This window comes from Lepidothrix coronata, unplaced genomic scaffold (assembly GCF_001604755.1).
Source record: "Lepidothrix coronata isolate B3197 unplaced genomic scaffold, Lepidothrix_coronata-1.0 Scaffold14, whole genome shotgun sequence".
Taxonomy (NCBI): domain Eukaryota; kingdom Metazoa; phylum Chordata; class Aves; order Passeriformes; family Pipridae; genus Lepidothrix; species Lepidothrix coronata.
In genome coordinates, this window is record NW_016690194.1 from 4,169,626 (window position 1) to 4,184,095 (window position 14,470).

The 14,470-nt window shown below is 36.1% G+C and overlaps 1 protein-coding gene across 6 annotated transcripts in view; it reads right to left on the reverse strand.

The window, feature by feature from the left end:
• TLE1 (transducin like enhancer of split 1) overlaps nt 1-14,470 on the reverse strand; it is a 100,443-nt gene that overhangs the window by 73,001 nt on the left and 12,972 nt on the right. For 4 of the 6 annotated variants that reach the window (XM_017806239.1, XM_017806241.1, XM_017806242.1 and 1 more), the window contains exons 5-6: nt 5,902-5,964; nt 4,891-4,995 (exon numbers count right to left, since the gene is read on the reverse strand). The exons of 1 other annotated variant lie outside the window; for it this stretch is intronic. In XM_017806239.1, coding sequence (XP_017661728.1) covers nt 4,891-4,995; nt 5,902-5,964 — 168 coding nt within the window. The remainder of the gene's footprint in view (nt 1-4,890; nt 4,996-5,901; nt 5,965-14,470) is intronic. One more of the 6 variants, XM_017806243.1, reaches the window with a different exon arrangement.

A 14,470-nucleotide genomic window follows, 5' to 3' on the forward strand; every position in this document is an offset into this window, starting at 1 on the left:
TCCTGAAAGCTGTTAGGCTTCACAAATTTGTAACTATATACTTGGATTCACCTTTGACTTGAAGCTTAGATACTAGATTTAAATGAGAGAGCCACCTAAAGATCTCTTGGTTTTCTTTTTGGACAAGATCCAAGATGCAGCCTTTTCTATCCACCCGACAGGAAAGCTTGCAAGACAAGGGAGGTCTGGCATGCAATTCAATTCTGTTTAACTTTTGGATGCAATTTTGCCCTCTCCAGAATGACTGAGAATACCTTCTTCTGCAGAATATTGTCTCATTTAGACACTACCCTCCTCTATATTGCTGCTATTCCCCATCAGTCTCTAGTGCACAGGGGGTGGGGGCTGGTGGTGTGGAAGGAGCATGTGTCAAATGGAAAACAAGTCTGGTTAACACTATTTGTTCATTCACATTTTACACACCCCCTCTCAGATTTTCTCTTTTGAGTAGGTCAAGCTACCAATACACATCAATAATGCTTTCTTATTTTTCCTCAAAACTTAGTGGCACTAATGATAAAAATCTGACCATGTTTCGGGGTTTGATATTTTGAGAATACTGTCATGCTGATAAATACATTCCTCAATTGCTTTGGTCTGGAGCCTTTATATTCTAAAAGCAGCTACCATGACAGAATCCTAGGATACAATTAAGATTTCTATGTGGTTTAAAATATGAAAGATAACCCAGGATGTCACCATGCAATAGAGCTCCTATTTCCAGAGTTTAGTAATTTAGACTTGCCATTAGTTTACGTTAAAAGCAAGAAAAGTGTCTTGTGCTCACTAGATCTCATTTTATTTAATTTAAAAGAACTAGGCAATTTCCCCTCCCTCAGCACATAATGCAGATCAAGGCTGAGAAGGATCTAAAGTAATGCTACAGCTGTTTAGCTCTTCCCTTGTACTAAGTTCTGCATTCATTTCTGCTCTAGTCTGTATTTCTGTTTTATAATGAAACATACAGCCTAGTTATTTATAGGCTTTCTAAGGATTAACTACACACTCATAAGAATAAACCCTCAAGAGGTTAACCTCATCCTCTTAAGCTTCACACACTACAATCCCACAGATAGCTGGCAACCACAGTCAAGAGAGAAAAAAAAGTCCCACATCTTGCTAATCCTTTAGCCAACCATCTCATGCAACAGTGCAGAGGCCTCTCAGAGGCCAACAACTCTATCTCAGGAACACTGTCAATCCAAAAGATACATATTTCACTGAATCATTAGCAACCCATCTCAAAAGGCAAAATAAGGCATACCTGGCTTTTAAGTGGTATGCTGAAATCATGCATCAAAAATGCAATGCTAAAGAAAGTTTCCAGTTTGCTGCTTGCATTTCTCATTCAGATGTTAGTATATTCTACTAATTAAACTAGTTTATTGAGTAGAAAGTAAATTTTGCATTCACACCAATTTTGCATGCACATACCAATTTAACTTTCCCTTATAGTTGCTAACATGAACTTGGAGTACTTGTGATCTTCTAGACAGGGCCTAGCTCAAGAAAACAAGTCATCCCTCAAAAAAAAACCAAAAACAAACAAACAAACAAGAAAAAAAACACCCACAAAGGAACCAAAAAACCCTTTCAAGTTAAACCATAACAATCTACCTAATTATTTCATACCATGATCTGGATTTTTCCTTAACCCCAGAAGAGGACACTGCCCAGCTGCAGCAATGCCAAGGATTTAGTGGGTGCACTTATCTTTTTAGTCAACGGTTTCTGCTTTATTATTTATCTAGTGAAATTGCTACTTTATTCTAATATAAATGCCATTTTAAAAAATTGAAAAGGAGGTTGTTTAGCCACACTGCTAACATGTGGATAAGTATAAGGCCAGTGGTATGACTCTTAATAATTCAATATCATCCATGTTTTTTTCCTGAAGTAAAAATTTTTAATCAACACATAGGATTAGCACTGCTTGCAAGCTCACTGAGTTCAACTATGTCACTTTTTTTTAAAGGTGTCAATTTATTCATTCTGTTTTGCACGTGCTTAATATACACCAATTCCAAAGTCTGGCTTTGGACTTCACAGGCAAATTCTCTGAAAATCTCAGTCCTGTGAGACTGTAAGTGTCTACCCTCACAATCTGTCCTCTAATAGGCCTCCATCTTTTTAACTGGAAAAAAAGAAGTATAAAATAAATATCATTCAAAACCATATTGTACTTCAAAACATTATTCCCAGTAATTAAAGTCTTTGTTCCCTTCCAAAATTCACACACAGCACAGCAGAAACAAAATTGCTTTAACTCAAGTCACCCAATTGCAAAACTCTTGATTTATCTAATGTCAGGAAATACTGGCCTATACGGACAGAAAGGACAGGGTGGGGAAAAAGCCAAATCCTGACAAAAATGTAGAATTTTATTTAGTCAAGAGAAACTATATAAGTGAACACAAGCTAGGAAAATTAAAAACTTTCCTTCTATCCTCAAAATTTATCATACATAAGTATCCTCAGTAGCATGACACCAGAGGCTACTCGATTGCATCCTCTACTGTTACAGACTGGTCCAGCCTATTTGCATTCTAAAAAGAAGTTTCATGATCTTTCATGCTCATAATAGGTATCTAAACTGTTAAATTATTGTATCTTTTCTCATCTTGAAAGGCCTTGGCAGCATGGCCCTTCCACAGTTCTTTACACTAAGTTGGGTCCCTGAACAATACTGACAGCTGCTATCAAACTGTGCCGTGCTCAGCCTCATGGCAGCTGCTGCTTATAGGAACAGACAAGCTTCTGATGTGTCCTCCCCTCTGGGGAAAGGGCTTGACACCCTTAGTACTCAGTGAGGGGGAGAAAAGGTCCACTGAATTGTCAACCTGATTTTATGCTATTCAGATTTTCTAGGACACACACTGTCCCTTTAAAAGAAAACCAAGCGCATGTCAGAGTATGAAACTTATTGTGCAGCACAAGATAACTATTGATTAATAAGACTGCAAAAGATCACTGGGATGTACATCTAATTTCAGCATTATGTATACGCGCGCATCTACATGGTGAAACAAACTTTGCGCCCAATGTGTTAATTTCCTCATTCACAGTTTTGGATTTGTATCGCATCATTTGGAAGTCTTTCATAAGACACAGGAAAGTATCTCTTCAGGTGAAATATTAGACAATTAAAAACCAAAAAAGGTGGAGACTTCTATTCCTGCTTCCAAAGAATGTCCCTCCATTCTCAAAAAAAAAAAAGTAATTGCGTGTGATACTTGTAGATTCTATGGCTTTTAAAAGACTACATTGTGCAGACATAAAAAGAAGTAAATTATATGCCTGAGAGAGCAAAATTTGGTTTGTCTAAGTAGCACTATCCTAAGTGGAGCAAGAATGTTTTTAAATACATTTTAATACATATTTCCTTTTACTGCATTAACTCTTTCTTAGAATTAGTTCATTAAGAAGGGTTTCCATTCCATTTTCATCCTAAATAAGTCATTTGTTTTAAAAAATACAGGAAACTACAGTTCAACCTTTGTTAATCAAATATTACAAGTGTACATGTGCTTGTATTTCAAAGATCAAATCAGGTATTCATAAAGTAATTCATTATACAAGCAGAGCACAGAGGAGAGTCTGACAAATACAGATGTAATTGTGTTGGGTTTCTAAGATGTGATTAGCAAATCAACTAAGTAACAGTCAAAATTTGATACGAAGGAAAAACAGCAGAGATTTGAAAGGGGGGATATGTTTAAGCAAAGCTAATCTGTCAAGTGTAATAAAGCAGCTTGAATAAAATTTAAGCTGAAAATCCACTGAAGCTCCCCATTTCAGGGAGGAAAAGCTATTAAAAGGAAATGAAGGTCACCCTCCCAGTTTATTTCACCTAATTGACTGCCAATAGCTTACCACAGTCAAACCGACTGCAGATCTGCAATTGAGAAACTGATGAAAGGAGCGTTTTCAAGCTGAGGCTCATTCTTTCAATCCTCCCTCACTCCTATTTTTTTTTCCATCTCCAGTTGGGATGTAATTTTAAGCACAGATGGATTAACCGGTTCCATTGTCTGTAGACGTCATTGGACTATGGCACTGTTAATCCATACAGCAGCATGTCTAATTATCATTACAAAGTGTCTGAGGGAACTATAAAGACCAGCAGGGCATCTTTTCACAAGCAATTAACATAAATTGATAAATGAGTAATTTGAATCCACTCAAGGCAGATGAATTTTATGAATAAAATCAGAAAGGACAGGTTCTTGTTTCAGCTACTTCTTTCACTTAGTCTGGAAGGGCACAAAACATGAGAAATATTCTACACTTAATGGCAGGGGAAATGAACTCATACAGTGGAAGGAATGTATGGTTCAAAAAGTTCATTAATACAAAGCCAGTGACTTGTGATTGACAACCAGTCACAAGCAAGTAGTATTAACTTTTTCAGCATATTTAAAAGCACATTCTTGGTGAAAGGCTATTAGAACACTGTGTCAGACAATTAATACTACTTCAAAAGCAAGTGAAGTTTCTATTCAGTAGCTTGCTAATTTAAAATTCATGAAAGATTCACAAGAAAGGGAAAAAAAGAAGAATGAATAGTTGTACAGGCTCCAAGAACTCAAGTGTCACAAAAAGCAAGAGGTAAAAGTAACTAGATCAACTGACATTCAAAACCTATAAATAAACAAGCAACTCTCCTAATAATTATATTTCTTGAAGGACAAGTTTTGTTATATGCAGCATTGCTGAACAAAATGATGTTCTGACAAAGTAAACTTTTTTTTTTTTTTTACTCCTGCTAAAATCTGTGTGAAGCATAAACACTTCAGCAACACTGGACATCAAAATGGTGTTAGATATCAAGACATTAAGTTTATTTTAAAAATAGCAAAGCTGTAAGATATGAAAGCAAGTTATACACACTGTAGGAGGTAGACCTGGAAGGCCACGTACCCCGATGATGGCATTCAGTTCAGCCATGGTCACTTGTTTGGCACGTTCTACAGCTTGGGCCACTTGTTGCTGATGCTATTAAAAGAAGAAAGGGTATGGGGAGGAATTTTTGTTAAAGTATTGACCACACCAAATCAAACCAGGATCACAAACACTTGAATAACCGGTTTGAATGCAGAAGCCCAGACTACCTATTGCAAGACATCTTATGCGGGTAAAAAAGGTAATAGGGGCCTATTTATCACCTGTTCACAAGGAAACATGAGCCCTGAAGGCAGATAGTTTCTCTCTTACCCCATGCCATTTCATTATTAATTTCCTGGCAATTGAATAATCATTTTAACTGAGCTGACAGGACCAATAATGTCGACTTCACACTCCTGTCAGTTTTAACATTTATATACTCTGTGCCCACACAACAGAATTTACCGAAATTTCAAACATGGAAAAGCGCTCTGCTGAACTCAAGAATAACAAACACTATCAACTGCAGAGTCTGAAAATAACAAGCTTCAAAACATAACAGCAGCTGCCCACAACACACTAAAATCACAGTCATTCAGATCATATGTAGGTTTATAACCTTAAACAGTGTTTTGCATCTTAGCTAAATACTCACCCTAACACTAAAGTTTGATACAAATTGTACAGAGAAGATAAGCATGTTTATTTCAGTAGGCAAACGTTTGACAACTGAATATCTAATAAGCAATCACCATGATTAGAAATGAAAGTATTTTCTCGTATTGGTACTATTTTACAGACTCCCACTCTCCCTCAGGCAATGAATGAGGCTGAGCCATTCTCATCAGTTTGAACACAGATTTGTTAGACCAAATTAGCAGGGGGTTTGCACACTTCAGCTCTAACAGATGTTCCTTACACTTGTGTATTGTGATGAAATTAACATCTTAAAACTAGCTAATTTGCAAACAGAAAAACAACATAATTGCACTTTAACAGCTGAACAGTTTTACTTACTTCCTGAGACAAAAATGGGATGACTTGTGCACAAATTGTATTCAATCTCTTGGCGATTTCTGTCTACAGAGGAAAAGTATTTTGATTAAAAACTGTGTTTTAGGTGTTTTGACATACATTAGCTGGTATGCAGGACTATATTAAGTTCAGACAGCGAAAAAAGTAACAAAAAAATACCCATTTTTCATACTACTGCAAATGTAAATACTTAATATATAAGACCAGATGAGAAAAGAGATTTAGTTAGCTACTCTAGGACATCTGCCATGTCTAAAGCACCTAATCTGTATACACATTTGGGCACAAATCTGGTCCTTGTATAAAGTTCATTAACAAGTAGAGCATTTTGGAAATCTAAAGTCCCAGTAAAAGCCTTTTAAAAGGTAAATTTATTATTACTCAAATTATCAAGCAGCATAACATGAAGGCAACAGGCATAGAAGAAAAATACTTCTTTCATGATCAATTTTATCTGCCTATTAGAAGGTAAAATTATTTTTACTGACAGAAACACACCATCAGGCATATGAAAGAAATATCAAAACAGAACTAAGGAAGAACGGAGACGAAAAGTGCAGACCTCAAAAATCCATATTGAAAGAGAATTAAAATATTGCAGACAAGAAAAAAATTAGATCAGAAAGTGTGATAGTCAATAATAGTATTAATCCATAAAGATATTTCTTGGTTTGCCAGGGGTTAGACAAGAGGTCACTGCTGTGAATCATTAGGCCTTCCATGAAATGACAAGTATTAAACCTGAGCAAAGATAAACTCACTTAAAGAAGTCAGACTAAAATGTTGCTAAATCTTCTGCCAAGCCTTTTCCTGAACTTTCCCATCATCCTGAGTATTTTTAGAAGACACTGATATGTTGATCCTTATAGATCAGTCACACAATAATTAGGATACAAAAGCCACCCTCTCCTTTTATTTCTCAGCATACAGGTGATTTAGGATCTAAGTCAGCAAGCTTTAACACCTCTTTCCCGACCTCTGACAGACACGGGGAAAATACAGGATAGCATCTAGCATCCAGACTCATGAGACTTGTAAAACACCACTACTTTCTGACACGAACCACTCCACCTGACCAAAGACTGGTATTTGACACAACTACTGAAGTTTTGCAGTTCTGGGATAGTTTCTTCCTAGAATAAACAGGTTTTCCTTAACTAAGGACAATGAAGCAACAGTTACTTTAGAGTAAATCTTTTCCTCCCTGCAACAAGGGGAACACATATATATCAACTTTAATATCTATAATTTCACAGAGTACCACAGTGGTCTGTTTCTGTTCTGCTTCATGACCATAAAACATCCATAATTCCATATTTAACCCTTAGTACTAGTACTACATACCTACTAGCAAAGTCAATACTAGGAAGTTACCAGCTTAACTATTATCAGTTATCAGACTTAACTATTACTAAATCTGTTGGTGCTTCTCTACTAACAAGAAAAAAAAAGCACACGTACTAAAGGGTATTTTTCCACATACCTACTATATCTCTCCAGAAAGCAAGGTAAATCAGCTATGGAAAACAATTCTGTTACATAGCAATCTGTTTGGCTGATGTTTAGCTAAGATGTTTAGGATCCAAGGAGTTAATTGCCCTAGACCAACTGCATTACCTTTGTTTTTGAGGACAGAAGCCAGGATAATCATAGCAGATGACAGACAGGAAAGAAAAAGAATAAAGTAAGAAACTAGTGAGTGGTGTCTACTGAAAAGTTCTTTGGCCTGTATGGTATACACAAAAGCCTTCCTATTCTGAGATAAGTATCCTTATTGTCGCTGTAAGGAAAAATCATCATCATCATCATCATCATCATGGCTAGGCTTTGAAAACAAAGATTTAGGAAGGGCTCTACCCAGTTTGTTACAAGCAGGCTGGTGGCTAAAAAGGCCAATATGAGATAGGCACATTGGGTTGCAAAAGGCACAGCAGAAAGACTCCTTAGGTGGTATATTCTGCAAGACACGATTCTTTCTGCTTTGTCTTTTCTCCAAAAGAGAGTGATCCTGCCTGCGTTCTCAAAAGCATCAGCAACATTAAAGATAGTGTGTCTCCAGACTTCCCAATTGGAGGCCAGAGGAAAAAACTCTAACCCTATAAAAACATGGAAGTTGTCCACATTACTGGTTCTTTCTCCCCAAATAGCTGAGCTTCACTATAATAACACTGCAATAACATAGCACGCACGTCACAGAGTAAGCAAAACAATGCAGTATCACGTGATAATTACCAGTCCCAACACAGCTCAATTAGATTTTATTTATTTATTTTCTAAAACAGAGGGCATAATCAACCCTTTCCATGTCACTCTTACTTTAAAATTATTGTCTCAGTACTATCATGCCTGACTTCATATCAGAACAGGAAAAAAAAGTATCCTTCTTAGTTTGTCTTTACCAAAGCTGGACATCATTGATGATCATATACGAACAGCAACCTTAATTCACCCATAATGCCAGGTAAATTTGTATGAATATGCCATAAAATAAGTTTATTTTGAGATTTCTTGACACTGTTACAGGTGCCAGCTAAGAGACATCTACACTGAAGAGGCTATTCTAAACATTGTAACAAAAGTCTGCTTACTAGAATTATTTCACACATGTAAATAAGGTACTTCAAGTTACTTATCCATTATGGAATTTCATACATCTCCTGTTTCCTGCCGTCAAATGTTTAGTAAGAACTATTCTTAACATCTTAAAAAATATTTGTTGTCTAGTAAGTTGTGAAAGTGAGGTTTTAATGCACAATTCATCTCATCTTGCCAATCAAGAGTTGCAAGAGATTGTTTTCAGAATTGAGAAAAAGGAATATTTGTTACTTTGAATATAAATCTAACTGTTCAAAAAGCATTCACCTTTTAAGATTAAATACCTTTGAGTACACAGGTGTAAGCATGTGTGTGTGTCTACATTCATTCTTGAAAGCAAAACCCCTTTCTGAAAGAGTCAAGGAGTTTTGTTAATCAAGACTAGACATCAGCAACTCGTGTCATTAGAGTAAGTCCCTGGATTTGGGGCTCATGAATCTGAGTCTTAAAATAAAGGTACTTATCGCCTATTCCTAGAGGCCTCCCAATATAATAAAACTATTATCTAACTACTGATCTCCAGACATATAGAGAAGTCAGAAGAATGGATAAACAAAGGAAATTTTGCAGAAAGCTGCTCAAACATAGACAAACATGACTAATCACCCATGTTCTTTGGCTCCTCAGTAAAGCAAACTACAGAAGCCTGTATCTCTCATGAAAGTCCTCAGAGCTCTATGAAAGTTCTTAGTAAAGCATCTGAAGTGCCCTTAATTGTTTGTGTTCTTAATGCAGAACCTCTTGAATACATTCATTTTTAATAGAGAACTTAAGTGTGGGGCCCATCAAAGAATAACAAAACTATATCATTCACTGGTTCTTGCTGTTGTAATGACTATCTTTTGATTTATTTGCAAATGACAAGCTTGTCAGATCCCTGACTGAAGCGCTACCCTTCCTTCTGAAGTATCATTAAAATTAACATGAAGGAATACAGCTGCATTTTGTAAAATTAAGTTGAGCTGATGGATTTTTTTCTCTTCACTCATGTAATTTTTTTTGTCTCTGTTCCATTTAGTTAAGGACTTGAATGTTTTGACCTAACCATTGCCAAACTCAAGTGTTTGTACTTAAGTTTGTCTCTTGTTAAACTGAATTCTTAACATAATGACAAAGAACCAAGCAGCCAGACTAGTTACTAAATGTACTTATTTAAATAAGGCATTTTACTAAGCAGTTAAGAAAGCTTTTATATATAACTGCAAATTTTTTCCTTCTGCATTGTTAGAAAAAAAGTATAGAAGTCTTTTCCTTTACAGTAGTCTACTCCAGATAATTGTGCATTTTGATAGCCCGTACTTTCCAAAGCACCACATAAGATATACTTAAATCAACATGATTCCTTGGAACGCACAGATTTTTGCACTGGAATGAAAAGAAGGAAGTATAATACAGATATCCAAACTATTTCACGCCATAATAAATACCCATGTGTATGTAAGTATAAATGCTGGAAGCCCTAGCTTATGGGAACCAGCATTCTCACTTCTGAGTGAAGAATGCAGACTTTCTCTGAGGAAAATCAGTTAATCACCTTTCAGCTTCAGAGGTTTCGACAGCAATAATTTTGGTTTTGCTCCAAATACATGTCCCAGTAGTAATATACCATATCAATACATGCCCCAGTAGTAATTTTAGCTATAGCATCCACAGTGATTTAAGGCAAAAATTAAGTCTTACAACATACTAGTTTCAGCAATCAGTTGTGCTGCAACAGCTGCTCTATTATTAGTGCTGAGACTCCTCAGAGGTGTCCAGACCTTATTTTACAAAGCAATGCTCAGCTAAAAATGTCCATTTTATGTCAAAAGCTTGTTATTCTTTCTTGCACTGAAGTTCCATTAACACAAAGTTAGATCAGATTTGAAAGCACTCTATCACCAGTTCTTAAGGATGGGTTTCTGCATTCTCATTTATTGCATTTGTATTTACTTTATTATTTTGATCAATTTTTAGAATCAAATTTGTAATTAAGTGAAGAAAAATATAGCTTAGGAGCAACACTATTAGCGTAAAGCAAGAAAACCCAAAGTTCTGATGATACCAAAAAAGCACAACCTAATTCATTCTTTTCATGCAAAAGAATCAAGAGAATCAGTCTCCAATATACAGAAATTAATATACTGTCAAATCATACTCACAAAACATTTAGAAGGTAATTCCTAAGTACTCTGCTTCTGCTTACACTTTCAACACATAGAAAGCCAAGTACAATGCTGAACTCCTTCTGGAGAGACAAAATGGACTTCCTGCCATTTACAGCATGTAACAGTAATCCACTGGAGAGTAAAGGTCAATCTTGCACTTTTGGTCATTACTGAGTCACATTTGAGATTATCTGCGGTGGGATGGGAAGAAAAATCGAAGCCTATGAGAATGCTGCAAATGGCTTGACCTCAGACCAATTTTCATCTAACAGACATGTGGATAAAGCCCTCTTTATGGGACATGTTTGACCATTTTTTTTTTTTAATCCCTGTTCCAAGCCAGAAATCATTCAAATACCCAAAGACTTTTGAAATGCAGTAAGAAACCGCATGTATGTTTTTTAATCTTGTGCTTAAGTTTACTACCTATCTAGTATTTTCATTTTTCTGGCAAAATCACTGAAACAAGCAGTACACTTAAACGATGAAGCCTTTATTCTTTCTGTGATAGATATCTCTGAACACAACAAAAAGCACACATATTCACAGAGCAATTGGAGAAAAAGAAACAACATTTCACTGTGGTTAGCTCTCTGCATCCTTTGTTAGAACTTGCTACAGAAAAACTGTAGCACTTCCAAAAATTCATCACTAAGAACTGGGATGAAGTGATGTTGGAGTTATAATTAAATCTCAAAATTTAAACACTCAAAAGCTTCAAATGATTAAAGCTAGCATTCTGTGAACTTTGCTGTTCATGAGTTATTGAATCCAGGGTGAGCACTGAGATATGCATATATTATGAATGCCCTTTATTTAAAATTAATACACTACATTCCATTTTGGCAATGGCTTCAAAAGAAAAAAAAAGGCAACATGCCATTTAAAAGTTTAAGCCCCCACAGTACATCAATGTCAAACAACAGTTGTGTCAACCTAAGACACAATTCAGGTAAGTGCCATTGCCAAATTTTCTTGTTCCCAGACGTGCTTTAAGATTACTTTATTGCTTGAAATTTAATTTGTTCCAACTTGCGTCTCCATGACAACGTTGGCTAACCCTGCAAATCATTTGGGTAATCAGATATCTTATCTTTCTATTGCTCTCAAATCCAATGATTCTAGAAGAACTGCAGCAGCCAATGAAATTTACAGGCCTCCTGAGTAACAGACTACTCACACAAGTAGACACATTCATCTCCCCTGTACCACCATATTAACCGTCCTGCAACACACTGTGGAAGTTGGCCTTCAAACTATATTTTAAATTATAAACTCTGTTATCACTAATATTCCCACCCATAGGAAGGAATGGGAAGGTGTATTCTCAACAGATACTTAATATTCAATCTGACAAGCAGCAATGGGTAGCATTCATTTCAGCGACAGGAACAATCTCTCTATTTCAGGCATAAACTGCCAGTTTAGCATGACGTATCATTAACAAATACAGCTTTCTCTCTGCTCCTCATTCGTTCTATTTATTTTAATTGTGAGATCTGTCACCCACAACATGATATTAAAATCCCAGAAGACTGACATGAAAAATCTTTAGCAATGAAAAGAAAAAACAAAACCACCACCATACTGCAAGTGGAAATGGCGAGAGGAAGAAGTAGCAGAACTATTAACAGAATAAAACCTCAAAACAATAAAGCCACAGAATGCTAGATAGTTTCCAAAGTGAAATTAGTGGGTTTTAATTCAGTTCCTAAACTGCAGAATCTTCTTAGATGTTAGTTTAAATTACAAAAAGGTCACATTCATTTAAACATAAGGTACATATGATGCACAAGAAAGACAACAGCTACACTTGTCAAATAACTACTACAGGTTTGGACCTCATTCATCCGTAAAGGGACTGGGTATATTTCAGATGTCTAATTTCAATGCTCTACAATAATAGAGAGAGGCTGTGTGTAACTCTTAATGAACCACTGTACACAACTGCCCATCCCATTTGCAGCTGTAAATCCTGTTGAAACCAAGCCAACAGGCAACAAAGAAGTTGTTGTCAGGATTTCAAAGTGCTCCTTTCACATATCTTGACTATATCAAGTGTCTTCTTAAATTCTGCTAAACAGGACAGTTACCATATTTCTCCTTTAACCCAACTTTACCCCATCTTGCTCAGACACTCTCAACTACAAATGTGTGTTTATCCAAATTTTTAGTTCCGCTGTTTAGTTTCCCTGCTAATCTAGCTTTCAATACACACAGAACTATTTAAATCTCTGAAATGAGCACACAGCTTTGTGTTACCTTCAAGCTGTTTTCCAGCACATGCAGTTCCCACTTTTATTTAGATTCCATGAGATACTGAGCAAGTCGGAGAGTGACTCCAATCCAGAAGAGGTCTTTCCCACCCTTGCTTCCAGAGGTACACTTTCTCTGAACCACACTGGAGACATTTGGAGACTTATCCAACAACTTAACAACTAGTCAGGCAGAAAACTAATTACTATAAAAAGGTGGGAAAGGGCCAGCTTAATAGACCACTATATCAGTGAGTTAAAGAGACTTGCAGGAGGCATCTATCCAGTAGGAGAAGAGCCCAAAGCACAGGAGAATCAAGATGAGAGCAGAGGTTTTTGGGAGAAATAATAAGCTCTCACGTGAGTTCTCCTCTTCTCACATGATTACATTCCCATGTGCTGTTATGATGCTCTAGAGTATAGTCTCCAAAATTATCTCTTTAGAGCAGAGTCTCCAAAATTATCCAGCACACTTTGCACTACTATCCTTGAGGACATTAAGGACTTCATTTACTCCAGACAACTGAGCAACAACTCACTACACAATAACAGTGAGGAGACAAAGAGAACAGAAGGTGAAAGGAGACATAAGAAGCAATATATCTGTAACTGCTACACTCCTATCAGAAAAGAGTCCTGTTGACTCTTCATTCAGTTTAGGACATTATTTTAAAACTACTTCCTATTTTGCTCTCCCTCCCACAAGCCACATTCCAAATTCTGCCTATATCCTTTCAGCACTTGCCATACTGAGTCATTTTACTGGGATGGCACTAGAAAGTCAGAGCTTTTAGATAGGTGGAGAAGCACCTGGAATCACAGACTTTCTAAAAATTAGAGCATAAAGTTCCTCAAATCAAGTACATATATTTACAGTATTCAAGTCAATAACAAAACTCCCAGTCTTTATCAACATTCAACTAAGACTATAGTAGTGGTAAAATCGGGACTTTACTAGAAAAATAAGCATGCCAGCCAACAAAAGAGACACTTTAAGACAAAAGCCTGGAATGTGGGGGAAAAAAATCAATACGCTATAACCAGTGCTTTATGTATAACTACCAAACTACACTTAGTACACTCATATGTACTATTATATCTTAAATGTAATTTCACCATTTTACAATGTTTAGCATATTCAGTGCTCAGTTTCAAAAATCTATCAATTCAGAAAAAACTATTAAAGGTTTTAAAATAGTGTTCACATAAATGCTTCAGATACCATCAAGTGAACAATAAGGAATAACAAGGTAAGAGGATTGAAAACTCCTTTGATAGCAACTAGCAGAACTATCCATCACACAGGATTTGGAAGGAAGGCAAAAATATTGGATATTTTCACCATGTAGGAAAAAGATTCACAAATCTTCCAGCAAAACTTTGGGAACATGACAGTAAGTTTCTCACCCATTTAATTATTTTTTATATATAGTCTGTTGCTTACAGAATAGAAAAAATAGTAAAGACATCATCTAAATTGCATTCTAATACATAAGAGCTAATTGAAACTGTCCAAATAGAAAAAAAAATTATGCAGACTGCAATCAATGCTGA